We start from the raw sequence: 18,873 nt of genomic DNA on the forward strand, positions 1-18,873 counted from the left end.
AACAGTGTTCATAAATGGGATTCTATTAACAATTACAGAAATACAGCACATTTCAATAAAAAAGCTTCAGGGCACAGGTGCAGATTTAAATGTAACCCAATAAACAGCTGCCACAGACCTCGGCACGGTGAGTGCTGGTTTTGTTTCTTCACTGACTCCACGCCTGCTCTCCTTGGAGCCATTCGCTACTGAACCGGACAAGAGCCTGTTGGGCCTGTCCTGAGCGAGGGCTTGGACCGTGGGGGCTCCAGAGACCCCCCAGTGGAAACGGGTCCCATTCTGCCACCTCCGCAGTCCCACATGAAAGCAGCGCATCACGACCTGTACTAGTACAGACCCAACAGCGAGTGAAGACCAGGCCTGGAGCGTGCAAGTTTCAAAGACACATCACTCGTTCAGGTTACTCTGGTCCTCCCAACTCGCTCTGAAGCGTCTTTGCTGTTTCGCACAGGCAAAGTGCTATGGCCTTGTTACAAACGTGAAAATGGCCTATTACGGGTGTAAAACTGCAATGGTTAGACATGGTTAGACATGACTGCTACTTGTTCTGATTCTTCTGAGGCTGAATTTCCAAATGTTCCCTCCCAAGAAACAGCTTTGGCATGTGGGAAACTGCCTTTGGTAGCAAATATTCCTGGAGAAGAAGCGATCAGTCACGTCCCAAACCCAAGATTCTGAGACACCTGACTAAACATTTGCATTTGTGGTTTCCAAAGCCCATTAAACTAAAAATCTCGCTGTCCATTTCTGTTTCTCAGTGTCTTAGACTTTTGGGAAAATTGCCTGTGGAATGGAAGGGAAACATCCCCTCACAGCAGTGGCTGTTCAAGACCAAGCACTTTGCAAACTCTGCTGAGCTTCCGTAGTTTCCACTTACACAATATATCAACAGAAAAGTCACACTAGACCTATTTATTTAATCTTATTCAATTTTTTAGAAGTGTTAGTATCTTGGCATTGTTATGACACAAGGTTTTTTGCTGTGTGTTTCCATTGTAATAAATGTAATGAAGTAACTATAGCTAGTGAATACCTTACTAAGTGAATACAGACTAATTGACTGGAAATAACGTTACTTCAAATCATGAAAGTCAGAAAAAGTAGTTCTTTCAGGGGACTAAGGGAGTTAGATGTTTAATTCCTGGATGCTTCTTTGGAAAAACATAATTTTAGCAAGAGTCCACATGACAATTGTGTGGCTTTGGATTAAAAAACCCACACAAGGCCCTCCTGCTTGTTGAACCCACACGTGAATTAGAGCTTTGAAACGTCGTATTGGGCAAGGTAAACCTGGCACCATCTTCAGACTAACCTGTAGGAGTCTCTGAAACTCATCGTGTCGTGTCCAGAGTCTTCCTGGTCCTCCTCCGAAACCTTGAAGCAGACCTTCTTGATCCCGCCGTGCTCCGCCTTTTCGGGATCGCTCTCCTCTGCTCCCAGGGAAGGCGCAGCCGCCTCCTCGGCGGACGGGGGCTCGCAGGCGCCGCCTTCGGTGGGTTCCGTTATGGTGGACAACAGTCTGCAAAGGGGGAACACAGAGCTCTCAGGGACTGCTGGGGAGCCTTGCAAATGACACACAAGAACTAAGGCTGCAATTTGGCGATATGAAATCGAAACCAAACTTGTCAGTATTTTACATAGATTACAGCTACATAAAATGGCGAGCTCTGAACAGGGATCATTGAAATCCGTGAATCTCGGTTCACCAAAGGTCCTGTTTCCATAGGTACCCTGCCTCATTAGGTGCTGCTGAATCACTGTTAACCATGGTGGGTTTTAATTCACCCAAGTCCTCAGTTTCTCCATCCAGGCGCTGGGTTTCAGCTCTGGGGCAGCGTCTCAGCTCGCTGGCTCTACCCAGCGCTGCCACCCTTTCCAAAGCCGTTGGACCAAGGCTGCGCACGCTCTCCCGTGGGCGGAACCCTGGTGCACAACGGGCTGTTCCTCTTTGCTACTGGGATTCCTGGCAGTTACGGCCAGGCAGTTACGGCAGTTACGGCCTCGTCCCACCCAGACCGCCCGCTGCCAAAGCCCTGCCAGGTCTGCACAGGACAGACACACCGCTCAAATCCTCCATTGATACTGCCAGGAGACCCGTGACAAGAAACAGGAAAAACACAAAAAGGTGAAGGGAAAACAGAGGTGCCATAGGGAAAGCTGCCTGAAATCACAAGTGTGGCTTAGTCTGCCTTACGATAGACAAAAATCTCAAAAATCTCATATAGACTCTGTTTATATGGAATTCCAAAACTGATATTGGTGCCAAACAGGTTCTTATATTGGAATATATAGTGAGCCGAAACAGTGGCTGTTGAGTTCAGGTAGACTTTTAGGAGTGAAGGACAGTAATATATACATAGGTGGATCTGCACGAGTAGGTTTGACACAAGCAACAGTGAGTAGGCAGACGGGGCTGATAGGCACGGCGTGTTTTCTGAGGTTAACGCCGGCGTTCTATCCGAGCTGCTCTCTGCAGGGCATACAGGGGTCTCTACTCACTTATTTATCTGAATGACGTATTGCTTCATTTCCTTCACTGCGACGTCAAGTTTGTTAAAAAGGTGCAAGTATGAGTCCTGTATCTCCCGATCTTCCTGTTTCAGCAGAAAACTGAGTCCTCTTTCCTCCTGAACGGTTCCTCCGTTCTGCTGGCCGAAGCTGCCGTGCAGATCCCCATCCTCTGCGCTCAGGCACCTCCAGGACGGTGCAGCCATACTGGTGATGCAGTGCTGAGTGTACGAGACTGGACTTAAGGTACCTACTACAGATTGAAAGGTCTAGTTAGTGCAGCTTTCATGACTTTCCCCACTCCATCCCAATAATAATCGTTTGGCATAGGTGGAATTTTAATAGGAAAAATCAAAATTTCACAGAATTATTTTATATAATTACATTCTATGACAAAAACCATTCTTTAAAAAAAAAAAAAGAAAAAAGGAGAAGAAAAAAAATCCCCTTGACAGACTAGAGACTTTCAGCTCCAATGCACGACATTTATTTAGTAATGACAAAAGGAAACAGCACTACAGTCTGATTGACTCACGTTTCCCCCTGAATACACCTCTCCTCACAGCACTATTGGCCCTTCTCTATGTTCTTTTAGCTAGGAAGTCAGCTCTATCAGAGCAAACAGCTCCCCAGGACACTTAACTATCATGAGATGACCACACTATTTAGCTGCTAAAAACCTTCGACCTGGAGTCTCTTTATGCTGAAGGCACGACTATTGTACAACACGAAGAGGCTGGCATTTTACTAACAAAATGAGGAAAAAAGGGTACTGGCAAGACTGTTTCTTTGGAACTTATTTTGACCTTGCTGAGCAGCAGAAAGACAACTTTTAATGCGGATAAAATTGGTACAATTTGAAAGTTAAGGATCACCTTGCTCTGGATCAAGACCAATGATAGAGGGCTTCCGCCCAATGCGGATGCTGAAGGACCTCCCTGCTGAGGTAGTGTTTTTGGGGTACGACACCTCCATGAGGTTAACGTGGCAGTTGGTGGGGCAGAAGTCCATGCTGCTGAGGGGGTGCGGTTCCACGACGGCTTGTTTGAACGCCGGGCTCACCTTCGTTCTCAACTCGTCTGCAAACTGGGAGAAACAAAGCAAGCGCGTGCTGCTTCATTTGCAAAAACGATGAGGCAATACAGACAATGCTTTTCTCTTCCTGCCTCCTATTCCACAATCATATAACTTCTGCTGCAGCTGGATCACACAATGGGGAATAACATGTTAAAAAACCTCATGAAACAACAACTGAAAGCAATCAGCTATATGTTCCAGGACTCTCTTTTCACACAGCTCAGGTAACTGTGCAAAAAAAGCACATAGTTTGTTCACACTATGACACACTGCACTTACGTTCATGTTAAATCACACACTGATCATTCTGTTGTCATATTTATTCAATAATATGGTGGAAATGAAGCTGCAATTATGTTATAAGCCACAGCTCTGACAAACTGAAAGGACTGATTTACAGATAAGGTCCTTTCTTCTCAAAACTTGCAATTTCAGTGACTTGCAGAGCTGTTCTCACGCCTCGAGGACACCCACCTCTAAAGCAGTTTGGACTCGTTAATAAAGAATACTAAGAGCCAGTTATCACGATGAAGTATTGTCTTGAGACTTTACCAATAACAGTAGTGCTGTACCTCTTGGTAGTTTGCGAGCCTTCTGCTAATGCTTTCCAGCTTAGTGTCACAGATCTGCCGGAACTCATACTGGGGCATGGTGGCCACAGCGCTGCTCAGGGATATGAGTCTTTTGCAATTCCTTACAAAGTGATTGTCCTCTGCAGCAAAGGCCTCTAAAATCTAAACAAAAGACACAATGTCGATGATGTGAGACTTGACAGTGAGGGAAAATACAGTTTTCTTCCACTGAATAAGAGGCAAAGCCCCCACATTGCCATGGCTGAATAAAGCTGCCTTCAGAAGGAGTTGCCTGGATTACCGCCTGAGAACTACTATTGTGTCTAATCCCCCGAGTCATAAAACATTCCTCAAGAATGCTTAGAATAAATGAAGTGGATCAAAATCTCCACTGTGCTCTGCCGAAGTTACCTGCGCTGGCTGCTTCCATGGGACACAACAGTAACGTGACAGGAACAGTTACTATTAGCTCACTGCTGTCACAGACGCCCAACACACTAAGTGCAGTGCTGCTTTCCAACAGCAGCCGTTCTGCTCCATTCCTTTAGCGACCCATCCAGCCTACCAGATGGCAAAAAGATGCTTGATTTTCTTCCATGGTAAAGCAAATTCTTGAGTATCAACAAGAGTATGTTACCAGACAGATACAGCAATAGTTCCACAGCCGAGGGCTCTCCGCCCTCCGCCTCAAGAGCTGCAATCCTGGAAGCGTTTGCTGACCTGCTCATACCACACGAGCTATTACAACTTGTTGCATTCTAATGAAGAAAACTCCAAGCAAGGCTGAGAAGACCACGTGCTGCCTCATCTGAAGAGCCACGTCAAGCCACCAGAGAAACGCCTGCATGATGGCTTCCCTGCTCTGTCTAGGAATGAAGCTGGCCAGGTAGGTTTTCTGGTACCTTTGCAGTGAGACTGAAGCAACCTTTTGGTTCGACAATTTTCTCCAGGACAAAGGATTTGATTCCCGTGCTGCTGACGTACTCGTACACCACCCCGTGCTCCAGGTGGGTGTTATCCACAGTCAGGCTAACGAGAGGCGTTTCTTCACCAGCCACCAGTGGAGAGCTGACGGGCTGTGGGGTCTGGGCTGGAACCAAAATAAGTCGTTAGGGGTGTTTGGCAGCACGCATGAACACAGGCGGTCATAGGGAAGAGAAACCTGTCCAGAGGTATTATGGAATGCAAAGACACAACCTTTGGCTCAAGGAGTCTCTGAACGACACGCTGCTAGAGGCTGGGAGGATGTTCTGAGGGAGACATTTGCTTTTGGCCACCACTGGAGACAGTGACAGAGGTTTAGACAATGCACATGCTCCCATCCCACTGATTCTTCCCCGTGTGCACGCACACATCCATGCACAGCACACTACATTCAGTTCTGTTCCATGTTCAGACACACAGACCCCAGCAGAAGCTTTACTAAGACAAAAGCTATTCTACGATAATAGTTACACTTGATATTTCTACCACAGTTTTCCTTCATGCAGCCCCTGAATTGTCCCTGGGTTTCATTCCCCGAGAGGATCTTTACCTGACTCCGGCTGGCTGTTTTGAAGGGGATCCAACTCTGCGCTTCTGTCCAGGGAGGAGCGGTCTTTGCCGGGGCTGGGGTGGCTGCCGTTCACATAGGCACTGGGTGCTGCTTGCTGAACTCTGTCCTCTTCCGCATCTTCGTGTGTTCTGTACACCCACTGGTACAATCCCTTTCGGGAGATACAGGCCTCAGCAAAAATGCCCAATCTCTATGTGTTTGGGCTACAAAGGTGAATCTAGCTGTCAAGTTTATATCTTCTAAGTTGGCTGAAATACCAACATTCCCCCAGATTTCCCCTGAACTTCAGAAAATATAAAATCTACATAAGCATCTGGATGATATTCCAGTTTTAGCAATAGTTAATAATATTTAGTACTGTATGCAGTGTAGGAAGTGGCATACATAGTATACTAGATGTTTTGCCACTACAGGCAACTGTAATCAGCTCCCACAGTTACACGAGGACCTTGGCAGATACGTTTGTTTTTGTGAATAGTGAGCATAAAAGCACAGGAGAAGGGCAGGAATTAATGCACCTCCTTTGAGGTCTGTGTTCATACCAGTGCTTCCTGTTGTCTGGTCCTGTAGGCTGTGAAGTGCTCCAGAACCTCCATGTAGTTTGCATGTGTTGCGTTATTCCCGTTGACCTTCAGAACACACTGTCCCGGGTGAAGGCCCACAGCCGCGGCCGCCGAACCTGCAAAACCAACAGCAGAGCAGTGCCACAGGAGGACCGCGGGACTGCGAGACAACGGAACGGCGCCAAAGGGTTTCTGGTTAAGACTAAGAAAAAGAGCAAATTGAATGCTGTTGTGCTTTTGCTACTGAGCACTTGTTCTGAGAGCTTTGTTGTGTAAGGCAAATACCGTGCATCTGTCCTTCATGCTGGCAGTAGTGCTGGGAAAAGCAGAGACCTCCTAGACCTAAATGCATCCACGGCAGAAATTGAAATTCCTGTGGGAAGTCATCTGGGATTCTTATATGGCTCTTCTAGCCTCATGAGCACATTAGCTGAGACATTGCTTAAATGTAAACAGTTGTGTTTGTTTCAGCTTATTGCACTTGAAAGATACAGAACACTTGAGCGTTACACAATTTAGCGGGGTCTAAGAAAAAGGCCATGATGCACTTCAAACCAGAGTGCCATAACCAGCCTCAGTGGTTTATTCCAAATTCACGTGAACAAGACTCAGACCCAAATCCATCTCTCAGAAATCTACAGTTACAGTGATTAACTTTTTTAAGGCATCGTCATTTAAAATTCATATGGTTTTATTCCATATGCAATTCATCTTTTGCTAGCGAAACGCTGAAGAAGGAGCATCTTTCTAGCTGGAGCTTCCAGCTCGCACTCTGCAGACTGTTGGAAAGTGGTTCTAGGTGCTGTTATGAAAAGCACAATAAACGTGTCTCCCCGAGAACACCGTTTGTGCTCAGGGTGCTGTCTGTTGTCTGCATACTGACTGCACGTCTGCATGCGTGTTCTGAAGGAAGGAAGCGGTACATGTCTGAAAGGTCGCATTGTCTGCATCTGCTGAAAGCAAAGGTTAGAGCTGTGCTTCATTTGTAGCTCAGTTCACATTTCAGCTACAGAAGTAGTAAATGTCTCTGTCAAACTGTGTTTTCGCCTTTTGAAAAGACCAAGGAAAGCAGTCTGCCTCTATGTTACGTTGGTGATTCATAGCAGCATAAGCCAATACAAAGGGAGAAGTCGTCTTCCAGTCTTATATCGTACTCCGTGATGTCCATTAAGAAACGCGATCTGCGTGCCCAGCCGTGACCCCGCAGCACACCCACGGCTGCAGCGATCCGAGTGGCTGAGCACAGGCAGAAACACTGAGGAACAGACCATTACGCCTCAGCCTCTTCTCAGCCACCTCCGTTTTACATGTTTATTGGCTGTAAAGCTGTATCTTACTACTCTCAAAAGAAACACCAAGGTTAGGTTCACTAAGTAAGCACATTTCTGCTTGCAAGAGCTGAAGTGACAAGGCTCTCTCAAGACTCTTTCCACAGTACTGTGGATTGCAGCATCGCCAAGTTTATCTACTGTAGGATTAAGTTATTGTTTGTTTTGTGTTGATGGGATTAGTGTCCCAACACTCAGTTCATAATGATACCATTTGCTTAGACTGTACTTAGACTATAAGCACTTAGAGGCAGGAATTATCTTGTTGTTCTATGTTTTTATACATGAGTGCGATACTTCTCTGTAACAGGGGTTCCTAGTCATTGTGGCCATTAAGGCAGGTTGTCAGAACTCGTTTAGAAGTGTGACAATGAAACGTGGATCTGTCTCATATGCACATGTACGTGTATTTAGCTGTACTCCAAGCTCAACTGTACCACAGCCTCTCTCCTTACCTCTTCCTACAGCATGAACATATGGTGGTGCTGCTCCCCGTATCTGAAAGCAAAGTGCTTCAGGACAGTCTGGAATTTTAATAATCCTGCAGGTAAATCAAGGAGAAGACAAAGTATTTTAAGTCGGGCTGTCAGAGTTCTGGGCAGTTCTAACAGCGTCTTTCCCCAGCATTCACAACCATGTTTTGGGTTAAAGAAAGAACCCGCATGATTTACAGATAAACAACAAATCAACAGACTTGAAGAAATCATCCACTCCATCTTCATTCTTCAATGCAATTGGAGATTCTCTTTGTTAATTAAAATTTGTCACTTCCAAACATATTACATATTTAAGTGAGTAACACAAGTAAAACTTTTAATGGTATTTATATTCACTTCCATTTCTAGGAAGACTGCAGTGCAGCTGTGTCCAGTTACACCAGCGGAGGATCTTTTCCATTAAAAACAGAACAAACTGGACGAGACATCCTGGTCAATTCAGCATCAAGTGCTCATTGATACATTCAGTTCTATGGCAAATTCTGGGATCACAGAATCTGATAAGACATTAACAGGGCCAAGCCTCATCACAAGACACAATCGTGGACTGAAAACCTGTAAGGGCTGACACCATTAGAGCCATCCCAAACCAAGCCAGCCTTTATGGAGTGACAACTGCTTTCCCTGGGGAGCTTCACTCCCAAGACAGAATGACAATCCTTGTGATTCGGTTTTGTTTCTGCCCAAGGAAGCCAAGAGTTAATGGCCACATAAAGAGCATACATCCTAACCTGTCCTAGAAGCACATAGCTCATCACTAAAACCGACCCGTGACTCTTGTCTCTTTCATTTATGTCCTTTGTTCTTCTATCCAACAGCCTCTGCACAGCAAAGGGTTTACAGGGTTTTCACTACCAGCTGTTGAAAAATATTTAGTAATTGACATTTCTAGATAATCTTCACTGTCTGCCCATCCTGCCACTTACTCTTTTGATTTGGTGGCCACCAGAAGCCTAAGCGGCCTTCTTGAGCTGAAGGACTGGCTTAAGATGGTTTCCACTTCGGAGAAGGGCCGTAGGAATATTAAGTCCTCATTGATGGAGTAGATTTTTCTCCCCGTCTGCAGCCCGGCCATCTGCGAACGAGACAAATGCCACGGGAAACTGCATCATCGGCAGCATCTCTGAAAGCTCAGGCTCCAACTGTTCGCTGCTTACAGACATTCCCTGGACTGCTGTCATATGGAACACTGTATAGACAGTGCTGGTTCATCAAATCTTCCGTTACTCACCCGTAAAGTTGTCTGCATTTACAGAAAACACACGTTTCACTAGTATCTGTGTAAATGTGCCACTCCACAGATACATCTTACTTTGCACAGATATCTCTTTGTACTTTTCTGCTACTTTTTTTGACAGGGAACTATTAAAAGAGGAGACTATAAAGAAAAATGGAGGGTGGACTAAAAACTACAGGACTCTAACAGAGCGGCTGTGATACCCAGTGAGAGACAGACGGGACCTCCCACAGCTCACAGCTCAGGCACAACGAGCCAAGAACGGTTTCCAACTACCAGCCGTGAAAAACAATTTATACCTCGTCACCGGTGGGAAAAAGAGATCACAACCCGAACTCACACAGCGAGTTATGGAACACATCCATGCAACTAATAGACTTGTTCCCACTCAACTGGTCAACGTGGAATCTTAATCTGGCCTAAAGTCTGACAGTCCTAATGAATGCAACGAGGTCACGGGCACTGTGAAAGAAAGCTGGATGTCCTCATCTTTGTCCCCAAAGCGTGTGACAGCAGGGACAGGGTCTCCAAATGGCCTACGGCTGCTGAGCCACACAGAACCACATGCTGGATATCTCTCTGGTATCACAAAGCAACTAAAAAAGCCCAAGAATGTAATGAAATCCACTACAGTTGGAGCTCAGGCCTTCCCAGAATGAGCTGAGTCCTCTGGTTCAGAGAGATGCAGGGTGAGTTGTTTCTGGAGCAGTGTTTTAGGATCAGGTCGCAAAGACAGGCTCATGGACACAGATAGTTTGTCTTGGAAGATCAAGAGAAAGACTCCTCAGAAAATCGTGCGCTTCTGTTGCCTGAAAACACAACAGACGTGCTGGACGCTGCCCAGGCACCCGCCGAAGGGCGGGCAGGGGCTTCATCTGCCAGGCAACGCTTCGCAGCAGAGGTGTGGATCAACAACATCTTTGGCCAACCCGTGTTATTCTGAGTACGAGGCAGAGCACAGACTGGTTTCTCTGGTGACCACAAAACAAACGAGAACCGGGAATACTGAAATAATTTAATTCTAATATTAAACCTCAGTTCAAAATTCCTTCCATTTGACATTCTCAACTTGCCAAAATCAGTCTGCCCACTTCAGCTGTTTGCACGGGGCAAGTCACCCAGGATCTACCTGCACCCTAAGGCAGCGACCAACAAATGAATGTGGACATGAAAGTTCTGCAATGCCTGTCCTGGACTGGTAATGAGAGGTGCTGTCTGAGTGCTGCCACGATTTACTGAAAAACCCCGGACAGGTCACTCAGCCCTTTCTTATCTTCAGAGGTGCTAAAAGCACCTAAATACCTTTTAACAAATAGACTTTCAGTCTTTCTGTGCCTTGTTTCAGTAAATGGAGGATCACTGTTGTGTTACACAATGCGGGGTTTTAAACGGATAAACAAATGATTATGAAATATTCAACAAATGATTACGAAATACTCAGATCCTATGACATTTGGGCTATCAAGAAAAAAAGCAAATATATTGTGTAGAGCTCTTAAAAAATACCAGGGCTCACCAGAGCAATGTGTGTGTGCTTTTTAAGGAAAAAATACAAATGTAAAAATACAATTTTCACTCAAAGAAACCTGTTTGCTGCCCCAAACCAGCTTTCCTTCCCCTCCTCCCTCAGGTGTGAGCGGCCAAGGAACGCGAGGCGCTGCCACCACGCACGGCGGCTGGCCTGGCGCCTGTCACACCCAGCACGTCACCCAGGAACAGCTTATTACCACAAGAATTGTAGAAGATACCAAGTCTTCTATTAGCTGCCTTTACAATGAAACAGACCATTAAAAGGATCGTTTTGTACCTTTCCAAAGCATTGAAATATTCTTAGGTACCAAACCCAAAATTCGTATGAACGTCAGGTCTTACCTCTGCAGAAGACCCTCGTCGAACTGACTTCACCACAATTGCTTTGTTCTTTTCCTCTATGTCAAATCCATAGTCATCCTCTTCTGGTAAAATCTTAACAAGAGCACAAGGTAATGTCTCATAAATACGGAGTTAGCTGAAAAGCTGAAGGATGGAGATGAGAAATTGGGCTTTTCACCGCAAGCCACGACTGACACAGACTTGGAGCTCATAAGGCTGGAAGGGACCGCCGGGTCACTCGTTCTGACCTCCTGCATAACATAACCCACGACATTTCACCTGGGCATTTCTGCACTGAGCCCTTCCTATGCTAAAGCAGAATTTCCGGAGTGACCCCGTCATGCTCTGCAGGCTTTAAGAAGTGAGAAACTGGTTCCCATCCTGAGAGTTTGTCCCAATGGTTAATCAACTCTTCTATCAGAAACTGCATTTGATTTTAACTTCTAGCCCTTCATTCTTCACTAGATTTGTCAAAAACCAGAACCATCCTTTCCTGCAGGAACCATAGAGCGTGTTAAAATAATCTCTAGGATAGCTCTCCCATCCAATTCTCATTTTACTTCTGAAGGGACTGTTCAGTTTATACCTGGAGAAGGCCGTGATTCGTTCTGTTACACAGCGGTAACACCTTGCAATTCCGCAGCTGAATACCATTCATCCCTGAGGAGTCTAAAGCAATTAACCAACTTGCCATCTACAAGAATAATCTCTGTGCCCCCACAATCCAATCAGTTTTTCCAACGCCAGGCAGCAGCTGTTTAATCTTGAAAGACAACCAAGTTAAAAACTGAGACCATATGAGAAATAAGCATAGTTAATCAAAACCAGAGGGCAAAGGTAGAATTTTGTCAGAGAGGAGGCGGGGGCAGAGCGGGAAGAAGAAGAGCTGTGCCCAGAATGCTGTTACACCTCTAGCTGTTACATCCATGAAGGATTTTTGGCACGGGGGTCATGATGCCCGTGTGGTATCTCTCCGTTTCTCCCCTTTCGTGCATGAGGAGGGTCATGGAGTGAGAAGACACTTGTGGCACGGGGATGCTCAGTGTCTATGAAGGGAGATTTGACAGGTTTTCAGGAGAGTGAAGACAACAGAGATGTGAAGCAGCTTGACGCTCAGCTGAGGGGTCCAGGGTGCACGTCCTTCCCTCACCGCCTTCCCTGCAGCTCTCCTGCGTCAACTCTTCTCTGTTGCACACACTGGGACAGTCTGACTTGGTTAAGACAAGGAGCTACAACTTATCAGACAGCGAGGTCTGAATGTCCCCGCAGCCCCCGCAGCGCTCATGTGCAGAGCAGCTTCCTGCCCCCTCCCGGCTGCCCCAGGCTCCCCGGCCTTTCCAAAGTCCCCAGCCCTGGGGCACCAAAACAAAGCTTGAAAATGACAACATTTCTTCCAGTGAGAATCTAAGCCAGCCCTACTGCTATTATCTTTAAAGGTATGTTTTGCCACATTAGCAAAACAGGCTTAATAATTACAAAATAACTCAAAGTTTCTTCTGGTTTGGGAGCTTTGAAATGGAGCACTTAAATGGAACCGTTCACTCCGAACAGTGAAAGATTTGCAGCCCAAAGGATGTTTTTCTCTTGGGAGCACACTGTGATTGTTAGTGTCCAAATGCACTCTGAGCCCCCATCTGGCCGAGGGACGCCTCTTGTCGCTGAGCATCCCGCCCGGAGCAGTCCTGGAGCACAGGCCCGCGGCAGCGCGGGGGAAGGCCGCAGGGCAGAGGGCGCGGCGGGCACCGTGCTACTGGAACACGCCAGTGGTGTGCCCAGCCGGGACAGGCAGAGCTACAGACCTGGAGCTCTACAGCAACGTAGCTCAAGAATTAGCGTTTATGCAGGGAAGGAAAATCAAGCTACAGGTGCAATTCCCCAGTTTATTTCTACCCTGTCGTAATTTTCCTTCTCATTCTTCTCTAGCATGCAGCAATACCAGTTCCACGGAAACAAGAAGGTTTGTATTAATATATTTCTTACCAGAAGACTCTTTCCCAGGATATTTTCCACGAGCTTGAAGTCATTACGTAACTGTTTGCTCTTGGAACTGGTGCCTTCCATCTCCTCATCAGCATAGAAGCGGAAATACAAGGATTCGTCCTTAAATTCACTTTTCTCCAGGACTAGAAACAATATGTGTGTAACACATACATTCATTTACACAGAGAGAGAAAAACAACACAAGGTTAAAGGAAATCCTAAATATTTCCACAGCCTTTACAGAGCAAAGACCAGATGCATCCCTCCCAGCCAGCTCTCCAGCTCTGTGTTTTGAAGTCACTATTGTGTTTTAGGGTTACACTTTTCTTCTCAGTACATGGCAGCTCATTATATGATGTTTGACCTCCCTGGCGTGTAGAATGCGTATAAATTGCAAAAGATCTTCTTGGAAGAAAGATGCTACTCAATACCTCATGCTCCTTTCCTCATGTCAAAATGAACACGGTAAAACTAAAAGAAGAGCAGAGGGGTGTAAAATGTCTGTTTAAAGGTAAGATGGCTAAACATACTACGGCTTTTCACCCTAAAGTGGAACTGAGAGGGAAATGAGATCTATAAAATTCCGTAAGGAATTTTACATGGGCTCAAAACAGATCAAATTCTTTAAAGAAAAACGGTTCTTCTTCCATTCTTATCAAGCACTACGCAAATTCTCTATTAGCTATTTACAATAATCTGCTCTCAAAACCACTGTTCAAAATATGGAGAGTAAATGTTAGTTATGACTAGAACTGGACGCTTCATTGGACAAACGGGGTTTTACTCTTAGAACTTGATGTGTCATTCGATACGGATACAGGTGCGGTTCGTCCACTCCCCCAGTTCAGCAGCATCACTGAGGATGGACAATGTCTAGCTCAGCAGCTTCACATTTGGAAGCTTCAGAGGTTCAGCACTGAGGACGGCGCTTGTCCAAGCGGCAAGAACTAGGCAATTCCACTCTGTACCTGACACTTCCTGCTGATATTTCAGGAGAGCATGTACTTGTGCATCGGTCTGATGGCTCTGAATGAGATGGAGTCATTTCAGGGCTCATCATAACGATTACCAGGGGGTTACACTTGGGAAGGTACCAGGCTCAGACATTTTTGTAAGCTCAGAGAACGCTTTTTAGAAGGACCTGCTGGGATGCCTGCAATAGTGTACATGTCAGCGTATATGGCACGGCCTATAGCAGAGGGATTTTCAGACTCTCAGCTAATCTGACTGAAGTATGAGCTCCGTTAATTGGCTGTGGGAAGTAATATTGATGCGTTACCATGATGCATGAAGCCATTATTGCAGAGTCCAACACCCAGCGCGACGGCTTCCTCCCGAGTCTGACAGTCTCCCTAGAAACAGGAAGATAAATATTACATCTCAGATGACTTCCTAAGCTAAATTATTCCCCTTCCCCACCACATAGCTTGTGGCTCTGAAATGAGCAGGATTCTCTTTGCAGGGCACAACAGCACGAAATTGAAATAGCTACCCCATTGCCCAAATCCCATTCATTCCTATATATAGCATCTCTTGCCTCCTACAGGAACCAGGATGACAAAGACCAGGATGCTGGAAAGTAGTTGTTTAACCCACAAAGTGACATAACATTACCTCAATGTAAAGAGTTTTTATTTGCAATCACAGTGTAAGACTTCAGGACCCATTAGCCATAGACAATAAAACTCATTCTTACATAGAGAGGTTGAGAGATCTCATCTATATTCAACCAAAGAGAGAAAAACCTGAGTAAAGCCAGCGTATGTAAACTGCAACGTCAGAGAGAGAAGTGGGTTCCGCAGTCAGAGCCTGAAAGCAGAAATATCTGACCCACATCCATGGATTCAGACAGAAAGTATCTGTGAATTATGTTACAGTCCCTATGTATATTTAGAGGTAATCCTTGAAGGAAGGGGCTCATTCTTTCACTGATTCTGGATCCTCTCAATTTCATTTTACAACCTAATCTTTCTACCACTGCCAGCAGGCTGAGAACAAAGATGAGCACAGACCTCATCTAGAAATGTCAGCCAGAGATGCTCGGCTCTGCAGACCCCTCCTGTCTCCAGAGCCGCAAAGGTGCGGTACATCTAATAACTGAGCTCTTAATGCCTGTCCAGTCCCGATAGATACATAGGGGATAATAACACATGTCACATCTAAATGCAACTATTCAGATGTACAAGACTAAACCTCACTTAATCTCTTGTCACAAGTGTAACAGCCAATGACTTCCAGGTAGGGAGGATCAGGGTAGAAAATACAACTGACACCATTTCTTTGGCTATAAAAAAGTTCTTGCTCTTTTGCTCTGTTCAGTCTTACAAATATTTATAAAGGTCAAGGAAATAAAACACTGCTTTCTTACTAGGAGGGCTCCCAGCTCCCTTCTCCAGACCAAGAGCTGGTGTTGTACTTTGCTGTCTGAATCACTTACTGCCTGCAGCCCGATCGTTAGCTGTTACGTTGGCCAGGTTAGCCCCATTTACAGCCCGATCGTTAGCTGTTACGTTGGCCAGGTTAGCCTCATTTACAGCCTGATCGTTAGCTGTTACGTTGGCCAGGTTAGCCTCATTTACAGCCCGATCGTTAGCTGTTACGTTGGCCAGGTTAGCCTCATTTACAGCCCGATCATTAGCTGTTACGTTGGCCAGGTTAGCCTCATTTACAGCCCGATCATTAGCTGTTACGTTGGCCAGGTTAGCCTCATTTACAGCCTGATCGTTAGCTGTTACGTTGGCCAGGTTAGCCTCATTACATCTTTCTTCTTTGGCCAAAGCAGACTCTTTTTCCCCCCCACGAGGAAGACCCTGTTAAACCACATGTAACGATACAACAAGATCAGCACGAATATCCTTGCTCTTCTCTATGCTCTTAACAGGAAAACAACTGATTACTCCCTTCTCATTCAGTTACTCGGTACAGAACAACCTTTAATCATACCAATGTTATTAATGCAGGAGGATGTCAAATGCAATTGCAGGAAACATTTCTGAAGGAGAACACATCCCTGGCTGTCAGAGGCCCGATCCCCAGTCAGACTGCCCTCCCTTCATGTCATTTTGGCCGTGTAGGACTTAATGGGATTGCGAATCAGCCCACCATTTAAGAGAAAACCAGGATGTGCATTTGGCTGCATGAGGGTGCGCAGCACAGCACGCTCTCCCGTCGGGTCGCTTTGGACTGGCGGAGCTCAGTGTGTGATTTCTCAAGCTACAGGTGCTTCTCTGTAATTACACGGTAAATGTGGGGCAACTGCCATTTCTGAAGACAAGGGTGTAGTTGTCCGTGTAAAGCTCTGAAACTGTACCACACCTATACCAGACCAAATGAGATCAAGAGTGTTTTTGACATCTTCCAAAAATCACAAGAAATAGAAAAGATCCCCGCGAACAGGCAGTTCACCACTCCCGGGCTAACAAAGAACTTCATCAGCTGCCAAATAACAAGCTGTCATCAAAGGAACAATAATAGAAAGTGTGAGATTATGAATTCAAAGAATCAGAATATGTTTAATTATGTTGTAATGTTCTCTAGATAAATATGGTTTATTGACTTTGAAATGGGACTGAAAAATTAAGCTCCTTATCAAAGACAGCAGCATCTTCACATTTTCTTACCTGGGCGATAAGCCAATCCACCAGTTTGCTTGCAGGGATTACTGACTTGTATGTCTTCAGGTGGTAGTCACGGTCTCTGATGAAGAAAGAGGATTCAAGGAAAATCAGGATGAAAAAGTAAATGTTTCTTTTACACTCTAAACCTACATATACTGTTGTGACCTACTATTATGAAGTTGAGGAAAGAAGAATTATAAGTTGAAAGAAAATTAGATTCTCAGTGACAAATAAATAAGATGAAGAACAGGAAACAGATATCGGTTTTCTCTAGAAGAAAGGACCAGTTTCTAAACTTCCCTAACAACCTGAACTGGGAAGATGTCTCAGCTCAGCACAGGGCCGTTGGATGTCAGGTTTCTCTGGACGTGTTCCAAGCGTCTGCAGGGAGCTCACTCCTACAGAGGCACCGGGACGCTCCTCTGGCGCCGCTCTGGGCCGCCCCGTGCGCTCCGGTTCCAGCTCTGCCGCCATCGCTCCCGCCACGTCGCGCTCTCCTGGCGGGGAACCCTCTGCAGCTCCCATCCTAAATCCATTCACGGCCACTTGACACTGAGCGTCAGCCCCACCTGTAAACTGAAATAGCTCTTCTCTAGTGTTTACCCATCAATGCATCCACAGGCAGTGACCCTACAGAGTCCCTCTCTGCCCCCTTTGTTTGAGGCTCTCTGATTTAAGCACCTTTTAGACTGCCCTGTCAAGAGAGATTTTCCTGATTCTCTGCACCTGTTCAGATTTTACTTCCCTTAGCAAAGTATCACAAAGTAATACACAAAGAGAGCACACAGTGTTCTTTTACGGCACAAGATAACTTCAGCCATTTGTAAATTAAAAAATAAGCGCTGTATTTAGGTCGTGTAGCCCAGCTCGCAGCACCTCGCACCAGCCCCCGCGGAGAGCAGCGCTGGTGCTGAAACAAGGAAAACAAACCCTCTGGTAACTTGCTGCATTTTCCAGTTCTCTTCCATTTCTCTTCTCAGAGGTACAGAGAGAATGGATGTTTTGAGTCTTTCATAAAATACTTCTAAGGAATTTTGATACAAATATAAGAGGACTATGTGGCTCAGGACATTGGGCTCCAGCACCTTTCACCTCCAGGTCACTGTATTTAATCCAGCTCATGGGGGAATGAAAAGCTCTTTCCATTCCAAGACTGTTTACTGGTCCGTGTGAAATGAGTTCGGTGGTCTTGATCCAGTTCCTAGTTCCACATCACAAAAGCCATTACCACAATTAATTTGCATTAGTTGGCTGCCTCTTGTTGAGAGTCTCAGTGGACGGGCCAAGCGCTGAATGGCTCTGCAGAGCCCGTTCCTCTCTCGCCCTTGGTCCCTCTGTTCCAAGCCGGGGTTCCCTGGCATGAGTGTGCACGGAAACTCCCCAGGCGCTGTGACCGCTCCGCAGGCCGGATGGATCCACACAGCAGCTCTAGAGAATTCATTCTTAGTTCTGTCAAAACCACCTCTTTTCGTTCTTAGCACCACACGATATTTCCTTTTTTCTAAAAATCTAAACTCAAGCCACCATCTAAAATTCACCCTACTCATGTTTTCCTTTTACTAATCAACTGCAGATACGAATGTGTTGTGACTGGCTTTTGTAGCTAAGTGCAGCAGAAGTGCCTGTGTGTCTGCAGAACACAGGGTGTGAGAAATTAGAAAGAACCTGGAAAAAACATCAAACGTGACAACATTTCCAGAAATCCGTGTCCTCAGAACAAACGCTTTCCACACAGTGCTCACAGGCAGCTCGACTTGTCTCCCAGTAACGTGCTCAGCCCAGCACAGAACTGTGGGAGTTTTCTGGGCAGATTTTCCCTCTCACACTCTTATCTTGAGAAAATATGTTTTGGAAATGTCAGAACAATAAAGCAAAGCATTAAAATATTGAGCACTAGTGAGTAGGGGTTTCCAGGTTGTGAGAAGCAACTCCCAACATTTTAACACAGATGCTGACACAGAACCGGAGTACTGAATAAGCTGGCACCAGGGCCTTGGTCCAGGGCCCGGTCTTTCACTGCCTGCAGTCCAACGCCTGTCAGGATGGATATTTCAACATTCGCCCACT

The 18,873-nt window shown here is 45.8% G+C and overlaps 1 protein-coding gene across 3 annotated transcripts in view; it reads right to left on the minus strand.

Moving 5' to 3' along the window:
• PREX1 (phosphatidylinositol-3,4,5-trisphosphate dependent Rac exchange factor 1) overlaps positions 1-18,873 on the minus strand; it is a 123,412-nt gene that overhangs the window by 13,302 nt on the left and 91,237 nt on the right. For 2 of the 3 annotated variants that reach the window (XM_065031700.1, XM_065031702.1), the window contains exons 14-26: positions 16,810-16,885; positions 14,469-14,541; positions 13,190-13,332; positions 11,210-11,302; positions 9,027-9,175; positions 8,059-8,144; positions 6,255-6,391; positions 5,692-5,863; positions 5,060-5,247; positions 4,158-4,319; positions 3,384-3,594; positions 2,500-2,761; positions 1,313-1,519 (exon numbers count right to left, since the gene is read on the minus strand). In XM_065031700.1, the coding sequence (XP_064887772.1) occupies positions 1,313-1,519; positions 2,500-2,761; positions 3,384-3,594; positions 4,158-4,319; positions 5,060-5,247; positions 5,692-5,863; positions 6,255-6,391; positions 8,059-8,144; positions 9,027-9,175; positions 11,210-11,302; positions 13,190-13,332; positions 14,469-14,541; positions 16,810-16,885 (1,959 nt within the window). The remainder of the gene's footprint in view (positions 1-1,312; positions 1,520-2,499; positions 2,762-3,383; positions 3,595-4,157; positions 4,320-5,059; positions 5,248-5,691; positions 5,864-6,254; positions 6,392-8,058; positions 8,145-9,026; positions 9,176-11,209; positions 11,303-13,189; positions 13,333-14,468; positions 14,542-16,809; positions 16,886-18,873) is intronic. The other variant, XM_065031701.1, reaches the window with a different exon arrangement.

Source organism: Columba livia, chromosome 16 (assembly GCF_036013475.1).
Source record: "Columba livia isolate bColLiv1 breed racing homer chromosome 16, bColLiv1.pat.W.v2, whole genome shotgun sequence".
NCBI lineage: Eukaryota > Metazoa > Chordata > Aves > Columbiformes > Columbidae > Columba > Columba livia.